The following is a 16,117-nucleotide window of genomic DNA, read 5'->3' as shown; positions in this document are numbered from 1 at the left end:
TAATAGTGAAAATATTTTTTTTAATTGATATACATGTCTATTTTAAAGTAAGTATTTTCTGTGTCTTCATTACTGATAGTTAAAGGAGTGAAGATGGTTTGAGGTATATAAAATATTTTTAAATTAAGTTGTATGGGTCAGAAAAACTGATTTATTATTCAAAATGATTCTACGTCCCTTCGCGTGACCTGTTACAAAGTATGCCTAAATTCTATCCAGCTTCGGCACTGTACTCCTCCTGTCCACGGTTCACTAAATTATGTCTCCTACTGGATTGCCATCACTGAACTATGAACACAACTGGAAGAAGTGACTCCTGAGCTCCTGAGAGAGACATGAGAGTAACAGGGATCAAACAGCTGAGCACCGAGAGGAGCATGCAGTATTTGTCAAATACGTTCTGAACGCACATTGGTTAGACTGAAGATAATTGAAGTTTGACACCCGTCATAAGTAATCAAAACAGTTAGGGAGAGATAGGACATCAGTTTTTAGCATTTTTAAGTACAATTTAAGATTCTGTTGAAAGAACTCATACAGGAGATGGGGAGCACTGACAAAGCAGTGATAACTGGTTTTATATGTCGACTTTGTTCCAAGATGAATCGTTTTGTTATTCATATTTATGGTGAAGAGGGAGAGAGGATGCGCCTAGCCGAGAAAATTAATGCCTATTTACCAATAACGGTTTGTTTTCTTTCTTTGTGGTATTCGTGATAGTGGATGATAACTGGAGTAATTTCAGTGAATAATAATGTGATTCCAAGCAAATAGTATTGGTTATGTAAGGACAAATTACAATCGAGGACTAGAGTTCGTATACTTTACTAGTTCTAGCTTCGATACAGAAGGAATGCACATAAGATTTAGGAAAGGCGTATGAAATCATTTTCACTATGATGCTCGTTATACATTACCCGATAAGTATAATGTATTAAGACATGTTTTAGAACATTCATTGGAAATCGTGATAGATGCACAGAAGTTTAATATTATACTTTTATTTTCAGATTAATGTTAATGATCCTTTACCAAAAACAGTGTGCTTGCCATGCATTGATCGTCTGGAAGCGCACCATGAATTGATGGAACAATTTACATGGGCAAGGCAACGCTTAGCAGAAGCAAAAGCTGCAGAAAATTCACAAGTTAGTATTGCTGGATGATCCGCATGCTGATTTCTTCATTGCCATGCATTTTACATGTGAGACCGTAACTTTTTCAGCACCTCTACCATGACACCTTGTAAATTATCACAGTAATATTAACTGATGTGAACGTAGAGGTCATCTGTTACCATACTTGTTAAGCGTATTTAGTTTCAGGTTTACGTACTGTACATATATACTGTTTTAGTTCAGTTGGGTTATTTAGTTTGATTTATATAGGTATGTATATACATATGCAGAAGATTATGTGCATGAGATGATAATAGGATGTTATAAAGATAGCATTGTATAATAGGGGATGAGTAACTATGTTTTCACTGTTTTATGTTTGTGAAATTACTTTTGAGACAAAGGATTAAAATGAAGACAATCTGTAAGGTGAATTCTTCTTTTATAGAAATCAATTCATCCTAGTCAAGCTAGAAGTGGCAGTTGTGCTCTTCCTGGTTGCAGTTCATCTGCACAAGAGGAGGACTCTCATGAAATGGACACTAGAACACATGAGTAGGGCTGAAGCACAGAATACATGCTTCACAGTTATTAATGGACCAAAATGCTCAAAGTATATTCCAAGTGTAAGGACAGGCTGATATTCTGTTAAAGCAAGCATAGAAATGTATGAGAGTTCAGGGATTTCATGAGCATCCTCTGGGTGACAAACATGTATACAATATATGAACTGCGCTTTTTGTAGTAGGTTATATAATTTTTATTATTTTTGTTTAATTTTTACAATCATACGGTAAAATCTAGTTATCCAGAGCTGAGTGTTTTGTATTACCCTTCAGGGCGAGCCCCAGGCCGAACAGTGAATGACTGTATGTATGATAGTGGTGTTTTATGAATATGTGATAACTGTTTCACTTCATGTAAATTATACTATAAGAAAGGGATCCTCTAAGATGTGCTGAGTGTCACAGCATGATTTAATCACTGATAATACTTATGAAATGGATGCACTTTTGCAAATACATATTATATTTCCCAATACATATTTTTAATGTCTTAGTAATCACCTTTAGGCATTTGCGTGTAAATTAGCAATGAAATGTAAAAAAATATAAATAAGAATTATGCCAGTGAAATGTCTTTTCTTAATAAAGAAGATATGAGGAAACCTGATTTCATCATTTGCACCAGTATAGGTCAGTGGCAGCCTATTCCAAGGCTTAGCTTCTGAGCATGTTGCTGGGATATGCCTCATTGTTTGCTGCAGTATATATAAGAGTTAAATGACACTTGGTATAGGAACAAAACATCACATTGTTTTTCACCATATTTCCCAGGGAGGTCAGTAAATCTTTTGCATCTTAGTTTCATACTGTGAAGATTCTTTGGGGGTATGTTTAGTCCAGTGGTAAATGGTAGTTTATTCTGCAGGACAATTTAAAATTTCTGCCATGAAGAGAGTTTTTCAATGTTGAAAAGAACTAGAAGTCACATGACATAAAGTCTGGAGAGTCTAGATGATGCACAGTGGTGACATGAAGAGTTGTATTATACTGCAACATCCTGTTGCACTGTGTATTCTGACTATATGTTCCCACTCTTTGGCGGCTTTGTGTAACCTCATTGATATATTAATGTTCTTATGTCTTCATTTCTTTATCACATAACACTACGTGTTTTGACCTAACTGGCCATCATCAGGTGTATAAGGTGTTGAGTTGAAGGAACCTGCTGCTCTGCTATTATGCTTTTCATTTTTGATGTAATTTTCTGGGTTATATTGCTGCTGTTATGCATGTGTCTAGAGTAGTTTTTGTTCGTTTATCCTTTTGTTCTGCGTGACTGTTCCACTTACCACGAATGACTGTGATGACTAGCCACTGTCAGCAAGCTTCCGCTTCTACAGAAACACTCAGAACACACACTCAGAAAAAAAAACACACACATGCACACACACACACAACAAAAGAATAAACCAACAAAAATGTAACTTAATGTCCATGTATTTATCGTCTGTCAATATTGCAACACTTGTTTATTCACCACTTAATTTTAAAACATTTTACACTTTGACACAACATGTTTCGGCCCCAAATGGCCATCTTCAGGTGTCTTGATATGTTACAAATATTTTATTAAATTATGTTAAAACTGCTACACTGTGTTAGTCGGTGTTAAAATCACACGCTGTAGTTCTCTTTTCAAAGTAAAACAAGATAAAATCTATTAATCCCATGTTATTTTGGTGCAGTCTACTTCACCTCACAAGGGGTGTCATCCATTGTTCATGAATGTATGCTGTCCCAGGTGTTTTGTTCCGGCAGCTTGCCCTCCACGTGGTGGAGGAAACATGCAAACCAGGGACATATTGCAGACATAACTGAAAAGTAGTCTACAAACGTGATATAAACCTCATATAAAATAGCAATTACTACCACTGTGAAAAGAAAAAACAAAAATACTGCACTTTCAGGAAGGTGTGTGTGTCCTAACTTTCCAAGCCTTCAAAACAGAGTAATCCATGCATTCTTCCATACACTGAATGTTTTGAAAAACTGATCAATTTTTAGACATTTTCTGTGATCATAAAAATTTCATTTCACTATGTAATGGCACTTGCTGTATGGTGTGAGGATTTTCATTGCTCCATATTCTTACATTTTGTGCACTGACATGGCCACTGATGTGAAACCATGTTTCAGTAGTCATGAACAGAAGCCATGGATCCACAATTCCATCGTGCACATTTCGCAGCAGGCAGTTGCAAAAATGAATTTTTGCTGCATAATGCGGTTGTTTCAGCTCATGCACAACTGTTATTTTGTATGGGCAAAGTTTTATTAATTTTGTGGCTGAAACACCGGTTTCCTGTGTTTGAGTCTTTAACGATTTTCAAGGACTGATCTGTAGTCGTGCCTGAGTACCCCGAACCTTTTCTTCAGTCAGGGCAATCCTCTTTGATTGCTTCTTTATGTCAAACACTGAACCTGTGGCCTGCCACTTCTTCACAAGCTTGGATACACACAATTTGGTGGGAACTGGCGAGTCAGGATATGTATGGCGAAACCTATGGATATATTTTCTGTTAAGTTTTTTCTTGCAAAAGTTTTCACAATAAACACGCCTTTCAATAGTGAACATCACTTCAGTATAAATGTTGACTGCCTATTGACAGTTACAGCAGCAATCTGTGAGAAATGTTGTGCCTGCACTACGCTGCTGCCAGGTTTCCTCTATCACTGCTGCACTGTGCAACAGACTACATAATTTAACGTCTAAATCAGCCCTTAAATATGGAAGTGAGACATGGGTACTGAGAACCCGGGTAGTGCAGCACAGACCCATTGCTAGGCAACAACCACAGAATAAGCAACTCTACAACAGCTGCCGATAACTAATGACTCCGCAAACAAGCATGTTTCCACAGTAATAATTGCACTGCAACATTTATGTGCGGTCCACACAGAGATGTTATGAGGACCAGTTAGTGAAGAATTAAGTCAGAGAATTGCAGTTCAATTGTCATGAGCTGTTGCTGTGAGAAGCTGAGGCCAGCGACAGTTAAGAATTGTCCCATGTATGCATGTGACTATAGATGGGGTTTGGATTGGTGACTGAATTTAGACTTTTTTATACAATGCATGACTACACTTTACAAATCACTATCACACACAGACTAGTGTTCTCAGTCTTCACTAGCCCTTGCTTGGTAGCGGCTTCCAACAGCAGGCGTTCCCCTTCTTCTGGGTTCCTGAGTTATACCTGGCCTCATCTACCAGCTTCTCACAGCAACAGCTTTGCTTTGCAACCCTGTAATGTCTTCTGGAATCCTTGGATATGTTCCACACATTGAAATATAATTTGATGAAGACGCCTAAAAGATTTCTGGAGTCAAAGAAGCATCATGACAGCATCCATTGCTACATAATGGCTCGTTAAAACATGTATCCACAGCAACGACCGCACACAACAGCAGAAGAACTGTTGGGAATGTGTTTTCTCACAGTTCTGCAATGAAGTTACATAAAGAGAGCCTGCAAGACCCTGAGCATGAGTCATCAAGCGCAGAAATATTAGGGTGAGTTCCTATAGCTGGAGGCCGTAACCAAGCAATGAGTACATGAAGATATATCAAACCAGAAAAACTTCAAATATGCTGTAGTTACTTATAGATTGTGAAGAGTAATAAAAATGTTATAATTATCTGTCGTTAAGGGCACTACGACGTACCCTGTGACAATATTGATACTATTTCTTTGTACATTCAAATTATGTTCATGGAAGATTGAGAAAATGTTGGATGAATGTGTCAGCTGTATTTTCAAACTGTCATCAGAAGACCATCTGCTCAATTACACTTTTTCAACTGCAAAAATGTGAACCTTATTTCTGAGTGCATACATTCTGGTTAGAATTCTGCCTTGCAACAATCAACAAACTTCAATACAATAAAATAAATGTGTCAATCAGTTCCAATATTTTAAAGCATCAGTTATTCACTGAACATCCACCAGAGAAATGAACAACTCCTTCCTTCAGTACTTCCATAAGATTAGAATGAACACCATCCAAATAATCTTTTGAAAATTGCATGTGTCATACTTGTAATTTCTTTGCAGCTACACCAGTTTAATTTATGCTACCCAGCTCTGCAGTCTTCCAATACTGCAAATATGGTTAATCAAGTTGTGTTTGAAAGTAAATTTAAAGAACAAAGCAAATCTTACATACATCCTGCCATATGTATCTCACATAAACTAAAAGTGTAGTGAAAATAGCTGGATATCAAAATCAACACCAAACTGTGAGTAACGAACATCATTTCTAAGTGTTCTGCAGCTGTACATATTCTGATAAACTATGTTATTACTAAGAGAGAGTTTTTAACTTTTCTGCAAATTTATCATAAAAATGCATTATCATATCTATTCAAGCTAGAAGAAGAGCCAGGATAATGCAGTTGGTATAGTGACTGACTATGGGCTGGATGACCGAGGGTTTGTAGTTCCGAGTCCCAGTAGGGCCAATAATTTTCTCCTCTCCATGACGTTCAGACTGGTTCTGGGGCCCACCCAGCCTGTGATCCAATTGGTACCAGGGTCTATTTCCTGGGAGGTAAAGCAGCCGGGGTGTGAAGCTAACCATTCACTTCCAACTAGAGCTGAGGTGGAGAAATCATGGATCTATACATCCACTCCCCCATACACCTTCATGGTATAGTGCTTAATTAGTTAAGCACAGGGACTTTATACAAACTAGAAAGAACTTTCTCATAATTTCATAGCTCATTTTTTCCTTTCCACACATTATGCAATCCTCAGTGCAACTCACTGTCGTCAAAACCCTTTAGAACTGACGTGTGGATTAATGATTATCATTATAATATCACAGTGCACTGGTGAGACAGAAGTATACTGTGCCATGATGGCTGAAAACCAGAACAGGGGAGCAGCAAGAGGTGAAAGCTGTTAGAGAATGGATGGTAAAGAAATTTCCATGGCAACAAATGTGCAGCAACAAAGGAATTGCTGTAAGTGAAGTTTTCTGTGCAGTCCATGCCTAAGGAGAATCAATGGAGTTGTTCAGCAGTTCAGAATGCAAGTGAGTCGGTGAGCCAGACCTGAGAAACAGGTCAAAGCCAACAGTTAATTGTCATCATCACCAGCTGCAGTTGACAGCCAGTGAGTACACAGTGATGGCTAGTGATGCCATGAGTTGAGAGTTGACAGTCGAGTTAGACGTAAGACAGATGCCAGCCTGTAAGGATGTAAGCACATGACACTGTTGGGATCCATTACCAGGCAACAGTCAGTGAAGACATAGAAGACAAGATTGTGCTGTAGTGAGAAGTAGAGTGCGCGAATTAATGACAACACCATAATTACTTGTAGTTACGATTTATAAGTGTTCCGTAAATCCAATCATCAATACAAAACTCATGTCTAGTCACTAATGCATGACAATACCTTAGCTACTAAGTATAACATGCCATAACAGAATACTTCAATATATAATTATGTAAAGTTTAAANGGTTAACACCACATATACACGGTGCCAAATCCCAGAAGACTGCTTTCTTCACAGTCACCGCCGTGAAAGCCTCAAATTTTAAATATATACCTTTCAATTTCTCTAATGAAATATAAAAGTTTACTAACATGTTTTTAAACTAACTGATTTTATATTGCATTAAATCATTAGCCATGTCCCAGTGAATTACTTCCCATGGTCCAGTAATTTGTTATGTCCCAGTCTGAAAAAAACTGATTCATATAACACCACACATAATTGTTACTGATTTATTCCACAGCCATGGATTACAATTTTTATTCCTAAATTAAGTGAAACAAATATGAAAGCTTTGGTCCAGCAACTCATCAACGCATACATACCAGCACCCACTCACTCACGCTCATTAATCTTCACATGAATTCCATAAAATGCAGGAACCTTTTAAGACACAAACGTGTAGCATGCAACTATAAGCAAACTGACACCTGGTAATTAACATGAAGCCAAAAATATGGTATTGTGTCTTCATATAAAGTTACGCCATTTGCAATAAATACAAAAATGATATTACATGAAACCAGTGTGGGAACTGTTCTTCCATACATTTATAATAAATTATTCTCCTAAGTAGCTGACCTTTCTTCTGGCTGGCAGTTGTGAAGGTTAGCACTTCCATATCACTTCAATTTCTTACTAAATCAAAACATTTGTATAACAGTAACATTTGTCCATATAAATGTATGTCATGTGATTCAGCAATGCCACACAGGAATCCACTAAAAGTACACATTAAATCCCCACCCCAGTGGGCTATATGTTGTAAATAAAAAGGCATGATATAATTTTATAAACAGCTCAGTCTCACACTAACAAAATAATTACAATTATGTATTTGTATCTATATATATATTTTTTGTATGTATGTGCACCCTGTCTCGCTGGAGCAGATAATATTTTAAAGTTTCAAAAAAGTAGGCAATAGAGATAAAGGCATAAAATTATTTTATTACATTGCTACAAAGACTAGTTCAACTGGAGGACAATACTGACTTCATCACTACAGTGATAAACCTGTTGGAAAATAAAGGAGAAGACAATGGTGACACCCAGACTCTAGTTCTGAACTCTGGATTCAGATCATAATGTATCTCACATTTATGCAGCAAGTTAAATTTAATCTGGTTGAATCTCGAAAAAGATTAAAATATTGATATATATTTGTATTAATGTGAGAATGGAATGGACATAGTCTGGCCTTTGCAATGGCCTGGAAATTCTAAATTAAAATGTGACTATTTCACTGTCTCAACACAGTTAAGTTTCAGAACAGGTCATGCTGTTGCATCATATGTCAAAAACTAAATTTAGGCAAGCTACCTAAGATTCATAATCAGGGAAGGTCTGTTTCAGTTACAACTGATGTAATTATAATAACCAGAATCAACTGAATCTGATGGCTCTATTCGTACAATGGCACAATATTATTGTTTTTTAACTGCTGCCTCAAAATGCAGATATTTCAAACAACAGATTTATGTTTTAAATTAACCAATAACTGATTAGTATATATGACTTACAATTTCAGTACACCAAAAGAAGTATGTATGAAATGAATAATTCCATGAATGTCTTTGTCCAGGAGCAGTTTGCACTCTCGAACACTACAGCACTGATGTTCCCTGCCTGTGTGACATAGGCTACACACCCATGTGGGAACATACCAGACTAGTTACCATACTCACCTAAAACAATTTCAAGTCAACCTTTTTTCTCCACAGATCTTTTCAAGTCTGTGACAGTCTTTTCAAGGACTTCAAGCCAGTCAGTATCTTCTTGCTCCTCAATGGGAGAGAAAAGGTCATCTGCTTCTGTTTCCTTTGAACATCCTGCAGATGATGATGAAGAGGAAGATGAGGATGACGACAATGAAGATGTAGAAGCTGATACTGAACCTAACGCAGCTGACGATGTTGGCTGAACCTTTGAACCTTCATTTTCCTCTTTCTGTAGGCTTAATTTGCGCTTCTTTGTTGGAGGCTCATCTGTAATTTCAACAGTAATGAGTGTAATCCTGTATTTAAAGTTGTGTTGTAATTTACCTCTTGGTACTTTTGTATTCATGAACGTATGCACAAACAACATATGTACATAGATGGATTGGAATGGAAATAAAGTGTAAATTCTTTTCTTTTTACATATACCTTCTACAGAATGCAATCCACTTTGACAGCAAACTGAAAGTAATTATTCTGTGACATTAACACTTTTCAACATGGCAGTTGTTTTAAGTGACTTCAAGACAGCTCTTCCTGTAATGCTATATAACTCAATGAAGAGGAGGCTAACAGAACTCCAACAGACTAGGAAACTACTACAAAGCCCCCAGAATGAAACAGCTTTCCAACGGAAACCTTCAAATAATGCAACAAATAAGCAGATTTCTTAGCAAAAGAGTTACACTAATCTGATAACTGAAAGACACTGGGTTTTCATTCCATTCATCAAAACTGACTGTCCATGCCAGGTTGAAGAAACATTACCCAAAAATTTCAAACAGAGAAGTAATAGTAAACATTGTAATCAGAAATCCAATCCCCAATCTCAGAAGGAAAAATGGTCTATCACTCTTCAGACTGTACATTGCACATTACTCTGTCACAAACAAAAAAACAATCCACAACCTTCGGCATAAGAGCAACAACTTTTGTATTTACAAACATGACAATACAATTTTCACGATATTTCATAATTCATTAGTTTTCACTGCACCATACTTCACTGTACAATTCACATATACACAGTGTGTCCAGGTTCTGTTTGGACTGTGTTCATTAAAAATACAGGGCGTGAATTATTTTCAAAATTTCACTCTTTTTATTCTAAATAGTCTCTTTCTAAATCAATACATAGCTGGAATCGATTGAAAAGTTTTTGAAAACAGTCACTGTACTCCTTTCGTGGAATCACATCTAAAACTACAGTAGATTCCCTTTGGATGTCCTGGATGGTGTCGTGACGGTCTCCTTTCATCGCCAACTTAACTTCTTGGAACAATGAGAAATCTGCTGGAGCCAAGTCTGGTGAATACAAAGGATGAACAAGGACTGTGATCCCCTTTCTGGCCAAAAAATCGCGCACGATCTTCGATTTGTGGCGTGGGGCATTGTCGTGGAGGAGCAACCAGGAACCTTGCTCTTGATAGTCAGGTCGAATTCAAAGAATTCTCTCCCACATACGATTGAGGACACCGAGATTATAATCAGAATTCACTGCTTGACCTTATGGCAGAAATTCCTTGTGAATGATTCCTTTGGAATTGAAGAAAACGGTTAGCAGTGTCCTTACTCGACTCTTTTGCATGCGCACTTTCTTTGGTTTCAGCTTCTTTGGGCTCAACCATGCTGTACTCTGCCACTTTGTGAGACACTCATATTGAAAACACCATATCTTGTAACCGAGCACAGACCTTCCATTTGCCCAAATCCTTGGTCAACATTTGATGCATAGTACTTTTTGGTATTCGCAAAAGCTCCTCAATGAGTCTTGCAGAAACATATCTGTCTGATGCAAGGATTTCGGTCCCTTTTTTCACATTTTCTTCAGTATGAACTGTTCTTGGCTTTGATGCATGTGGAGTGTCTTCAATGTCCTCCTTGCCGTCAAGAAATACAGCATTCCATCAAAAAATGTTCGAGCGACTCAAACAATCACTACTGTACACACTTTTCATCGTTTCGTATGCTTCTCCAGCTGTTTTGTCTAACTTCAAACAAAATTGTTGGCTCTCTGTTCAACTGCCATTTTCCGACGAGCGTCAGAACACATGATGCAGTGATGCTTGCGCTTTGAAATTATAGAGCCACAGCTGAAACTTCAAGATTCTTAACGCCACAACTCGCCAACAGATGGCACTGCAGGGCAAAATGTGCAGAATTAGATCCAGGTAAGATGTAACAGTTTTTATTAATATATTTCAGGTACTTTTGGATTGCACCACGCATTTCTCTGCCTTTGAAAAAAGAAACTTCATACAAATCTAAGTTGTTCATGGTTGGGAAAATAAAGCTTGCTAAATGAAAAATAGGTACAAATTAACATGCTTTATTGCAGCAAACTTTCATAAATTTAGTGTTTGTATAACGATGGATACCAGTACTCACCTAGTATCTACCAAGTGACCTTCACATTCTCACTGATATGATTTATACCAAGATGAACTTGAGAAGACAAGAGGTTGTGTTCACCTATGTCAAAGACTGCTATTCTTAGCCATGTATCATGAACTTCTCACCTGTTATGTCCACTTCTGCAGCCTGCTTACGTGCCAGCTTTGTCTTCGCCAACAGGGCATCAACTGTGGAAATAAGTTCTTCTGATGGCGAAAGAGGAACATCTGAGTTGTACACAAGAGCCAAAGCTCGCAGATCCCCATTCAACTTGTATGCTGTAGCCTGAATATTCACTTGGCTCATTATATCCGAGAGAGATGATATCAGATTCTCAATCAAATTACAAGTCTGCTCAGTCAACACATGTGCTGCTACCTGCAAATGAACAGAGACAGACACGGGTGCGTTTGAGCCTTTCAAACATCTTTATTTAAGCTGACTCTCTCTTCCCATTACAAAATATAAATACATTTAGGACTGTTCAACTGCTGAAATTATTAGCTACTTACAATCTATCATTAACAAATTAACTGTCTGCTAATAATGTACTGTCATAATACAAAACCATTTTGTTATTGTACAAATAGGCTATACATTGTATAAAGATGTGACAAACTGCTATCTGTTTCTGAAATGTCAGTAGATGTCAACAGTTACCTCTAAATATAGAAAATACAAAAATCTAAAAACATGGGTCCTGCAAAATGGAAATTTTACTGTCACACTATTTATTGCTGTCATTTGTTAGGTGATTTTAATATTTCAACTATTTAATGCTGAAGGTATTATATACTTAGAAACTGGCTGCAGTGGACCCCACTTAAGATCCCATTTAAAATGATTTTCCACACTTAAAAAATTAAAATAATGGGGCTCCAAAAGTAATGCCATAAGAATAATCTGCTTATAACCCACTTAATGTTTCCCATGTAAAAAGGCATACCCCCACCAACAGCAATCTAAGACAAGTACTGAATATTTTACACCTTTCATAAGTTTTTGTTGGATTAGACTGTGTAGTTGCTGATCGCAGTAGCTTTGCCGTCTAAGGCATGAATGTCCAAGTGCATTTATTCTGTTTGTGTTTTCTGTGGGTAGGTAGCAGCCTTGCAACAGGTTGATCCCCTGTCCAAGGAGTCCTACTGACTCTGCATAGATTAAGAAACTGAAAGAGTGGCCAAGGTTCACAAGGGCCGTAGAGCCAGAGACAGACAGATAGTGTGTAGTATATACAAAAATGAACGAGAAATAAAGTTGACATTAACATAAATCAAACATGTTGCTGCAATCTGCAGCACTCAGTCTGTGGTAGAAGTTCAATGGAATTAGAGGTGACTTTATGACCTTCACCATTCACTCAGCTGGTAGTATGGGCTTTGTGTGCAAGATTACATACAGTGAACATATGTGCTGAATATCACAAACATGCATGAGAGTAAACTGATCTGTGTACTATATACAGATGTATGCATGGCTATGGAAACAAACATAAAATGTAAGGTACTACCAGTTTCTCAGAAATTAAAGATCACCCTTCAAAAGTCCCCTGGTTCTATACGTATCACCTGCTTTAACACAGTGCGGTGTACTTGATCAATGTCTTGCCAGGCAAAAGCTCTGTAAACACGATACACAGTAGGTACCCGTCATGTGGCATGTTTCCTGCATGTCTGTCAGTTTGCACGTGTGCGGTGACATCACACAGGAACAGTGGGTAGGGGTCATGTGATATGTGTTTACTGTTGGTCGATGTCAGTCCCTCGGCTATATAAGTGAGTGACAGAGTGCTGAGATCTGAGTTCTTGGTAGAAGATAGCCACAGAAGGTTCACCATAGAAGAGGAATAAGAAGTCAACTTGGGAAGACTTTATTCATGTGTAATACTTCGAGTGTGTGATTCAGTGAGACTGCTATAGTTCCTGCATTTTAATTTTGTAACCAGGAGAGGACCTGTGTGTATATCAGCAATAGCACTGTATTTAAATGTGATTAACAGAGATTGAAACCAATAAATCCAATCATATGAACTATAAGGGGCAGTCAAATGAAAATGGGTCACCATGCATAACTCACACGGCATGCAAGTTGGTAACACTGGAATTTGCTTACGGTATGAACATCTGGTGGGGACTCAGGAAAGCACAGTGATGTGTCCTTACACACTAGCTGTTTGCTTATTTTGCTGGAAGTAAGGTTAGCGCTATGTGTGGTAGTCCGACATCAGTAATGGAGGTGGGTAAAGAAGAACAGCGAAGTGTAGTGCGCTTTTTGACTGCTGAAGGAGCAGGAGGATGAGAAATTCATCATCGCATGTCTATTGTTTATGGCTAACACAGCATGTCAGGTTTGCGTCTGCTGGTGTGGCATAAGAGATTCCGAGAGGGACGTGTGTCACTGCAAGATGATGCTCACCCAGGACAGGCTCATCGCATCTTCACTCCTGATGTTGTTGCTGTGTTGGTCATATCCAGGCAAACCAACTGATCACTGTGGAAGAAATTAGTCTTTTGATGGGAATAAGTCACAGTTCCATACACGCCATTGTGACAAAACACCTGCTGTACCGCAAAATCTGTGTGCAGTGGGTTCCACATGAACTCACGGAGGAAAAGATGACTGAGAGAATGGCTGCATCACTGGGTCACTTGCAACGATACCATGAGGAAGAGCATGCTTTTCTGTCCTGTACTGCCACTGGGGACGAAACTTGGTGCCATCATTTTGAACCCAAGAGCAAATGGCAGAGCCAACAGTGGAAACATGTAAATTCTCCCCCACCCAAGGAATCCAAAGCCATACAAACAAGTTCTGGTAAAGTGATGATGACGTTCTTCTTCAACTGCAAGGGCCGTCTGCTTGTTGAATTTCTCGAGCCACAATCAGTGCACAGTGCTATGAAGACACTTTGCAGAAACTGAGACGTGCCATAAAGTCAAAACGCCCTGGAATGCTATCAAACGGAATTTTCCTTCTTCATGACAATGCATGGCCCCACACTGCCAACTCTGTGAGGAATACGCTAGAGAGATTTGGCTGGGAAGTGCTTCAACTTCCTCCCTACAGCGCAGAGCTCTTCCCATGTGATTTTCACATTTTTGGAGACCTAAACAGAGACATTCGTGGACATTGGTTTGCATCAGACAAAGTCGTGTGTGGCTGGGTAAAGATGTGGTTCCATAGGCAGCCCACAAGCTTCTTCAAGGATCGGGTTGACCATCTTATCTCCCAGTGGGATAAATGTATTAACAGTATTGGAGATTACTTTTGAGGTAAGAAATGTTCTTTAATATTGTAACGTGTTTACGTTACTGAAGACGCCGTAGAGATGGTTAATTGGTTTATTTAACAATCTACAGATAACGGCTACAATTACTTATCACACAGTTGCGGGGTTTCACACTTTATAACCCTAATCGCATTAATCTGTTAACACTGTTGCGGGGTTTCACGACTTATAACCCTATGCGCAAATCAGTTCACTCTGCCTTCAGCAGTCTACACGTTTACAGTGNTCTAAGACAAGTACTGAATATTTTACACCTTTCATAAGTTTTTGTTGGATTAGACTGTGTAGTTGCTGATCGCAGTAGCTTTGCCGTCTAAGGCATGAATGTCCAAGTGCATTTATTCTGTTTGTGTTTTCTGTGGGTAGGTAGCAGCCTTGCAACAGGTTGATCCCCTGTCCAAGGAGTCCTACTGACTCTGCATAGATTAAGAAACTGAAAGAGTGGCCAAGGTTCACAAGGGCCGTAGAGCCAGAGACAGACAGATAGTGTGTAGTATATACAAAAATGAACGAGAAATAAAGTTGACATTAACATAAATCAAACATGTTGCTGCAATCTGCAGCACTCAGTCTGTGGTAGAAGTTCAATGGAATTAGAGGTGACTTTATGACCTTCACCATTCACTCAGCTGGTAGTATGGGCTTTGTGTGCAAGATTACATACAGTGAACATATGTGCTGAATATCACAAACATGCATGAGAGTAAACTGATCTGTGTACTATATACAGATGTATGCATGGCTATGGAAACAAACATAAAATGTAAGGTACTACCAGTTTCTCAGAAATTAAAGATCACCCTTCAAAAGTCCCCTGGTTCTATACGTATCACCTGCTTTAACACAGTGCGGTGTACTTGATCAATGTCTTGCCAGGCAAAAGCTCTGTAAACACGATACACAGTAGGTACCCGTCATGTGGCATGTTTCCTGCATGTCTGTCAGTTTGCACGTGTGCGGTGACATCACACAGGAACAGTGGGTAGGGGTCATGTGATATGTGTTTACTGTTGGTCGATGTCAGTCCCTCGGCTATATAAGTGAGTGACAGAGTGCTGAGATCTGAGTTCTTGGTAGAAGATAGCCACAGAAGGTTCACCATAGAAGAGGAATAAGAAGTCAACTTGGGAAGACTTTATTCATGTGTAATACTTCGAGTGTGTGATTCAGTGAGACTGCTATAGTTCCTGCATTTTAATTTTGTAACCAGGAGAGGACCTGTGTGTATATCAGCAATAGCACTGTATTTAAATGTGATTAACAGAGATTGAAACCAATAAATCCAATCATATGAACTATAAGGGGCAGTCAAATGAAAATGGGTCACCATGCATAACTCACACGGCATGCAAGTTGGTAACACTGGAATTTGCTTACGGTATGAACATCTGGTGGGGACTCAGGAAAGCACAGTGATGTGTCCTTACACACTAGCTGTTTGCTTATTTTGCTGGAAGTAAGGTTAGCGCTATGTGTGGTAGTCCGACATCAGTAATGGAGGTGGGTAAAGAAGAACAGCGAAGTGTAGTGC

General features: G+C 38.5%; 2 protein-coding genes across 3 annotated transcripts in view; one reads left to right on the top strand and one right to left on the bottom strand.

Moving 5' to 3' along the window:
- The first annotated feature begins 385 nt into the window (after window positions 1-385).
- LOC111866729 lies at window positions 386-8,989 on the top strand. Of its 2 annotated transcripts, none has more exons than XM_033752384.1 (3): window positions 386-687; window positions 1,011-1,148; window positions 8,910-8,989. In XM_033752384.1, the coding sequence occupies exons 1-3, from the start codon at window positions 544-546 to the stop codon at window positions 8,925-8,927; spliced, it is 300 nt and encodes a 99-aa protein (XP_033608275.1). In that variant the 5' UTR covers window positions 386-543; the 3' UTR covers window positions 8,928-8,989. The 2 variants fall into 2 exon arrangements, with proteins under 2 accessions (XP_033608275.1, XP_023711701.1); XM_023855933.2 differs by lacking the exon at window positions 8,910-8,989 and adding an exon at window positions 1,567-2,249 and having other exon boundaries at window positions 392-687.
- Window positions 7,405-16,117, bottom strand: part of LOC111866730 (ubiquitin carboxyl-terminal hydrolase 34) — a 128,498-nt gene continuing 119,785 nt past the window's right edge. The window contains exons 50-51 of the mRNA XM_023855934.2: window positions 11,423-11,675; window positions 7,405-9,173 (exon numbers count right to left, since the gene is read on the bottom strand). Coding sequence (XP_023711702.1) covers window positions 8,890-9,173; window positions 11,423-11,675 — 537 coding nt within the window. The 3' untranslated portion in view covers window positions 7,405-8,889. The remainder of the gene's footprint in view (window positions 9,174-11,422; window positions 11,676-16,117) is intronic.

Source organism: Cryptotermes secundus, unplaced genomic scaffold, assembly GCF_002891405.2.
Source record: "Cryptotermes secundus unplaced genomic scaffold, Csec_1.0 scaffold213, whole genome shotgun sequence".
In the NCBI taxonomy this organism is placed as follows: domain Eukaryota; kingdom Metazoa; phylum Arthropoda; class Insecta; order Blattodea; family Kalotermitidae; genus Cryptotermes; species Cryptotermes secundus.
Note: the sequence above shows the minus strand (reverse complement) of the source record. Positions and strands in the feature narration are given on the sequence as shown.

Bases quoted from the DNA above. Each gene is read 5' to 3' on its own strand.
- LOC111866729 (XM_023855933.2), top strand. From the start codon at position 544: ATGGGGAGCACTGACAAAGCAGTGATAACTGGTTTTATATGTCGACTT. The intron at 688-1,010 runs GTTTGTTTTCTT...TTTTATTTTCAG, and splicing joins ATGCCTATTTACCAATAACG to ATTAATGTTAATGATCCTTT. The intron at 1,149-1,566 runs GTTAGTATTGCT...CTTCTTTTATAG, and splicing joins AAGCTGCAGAAAATTCACAA to AAATCAATTCATCCTAGTCA.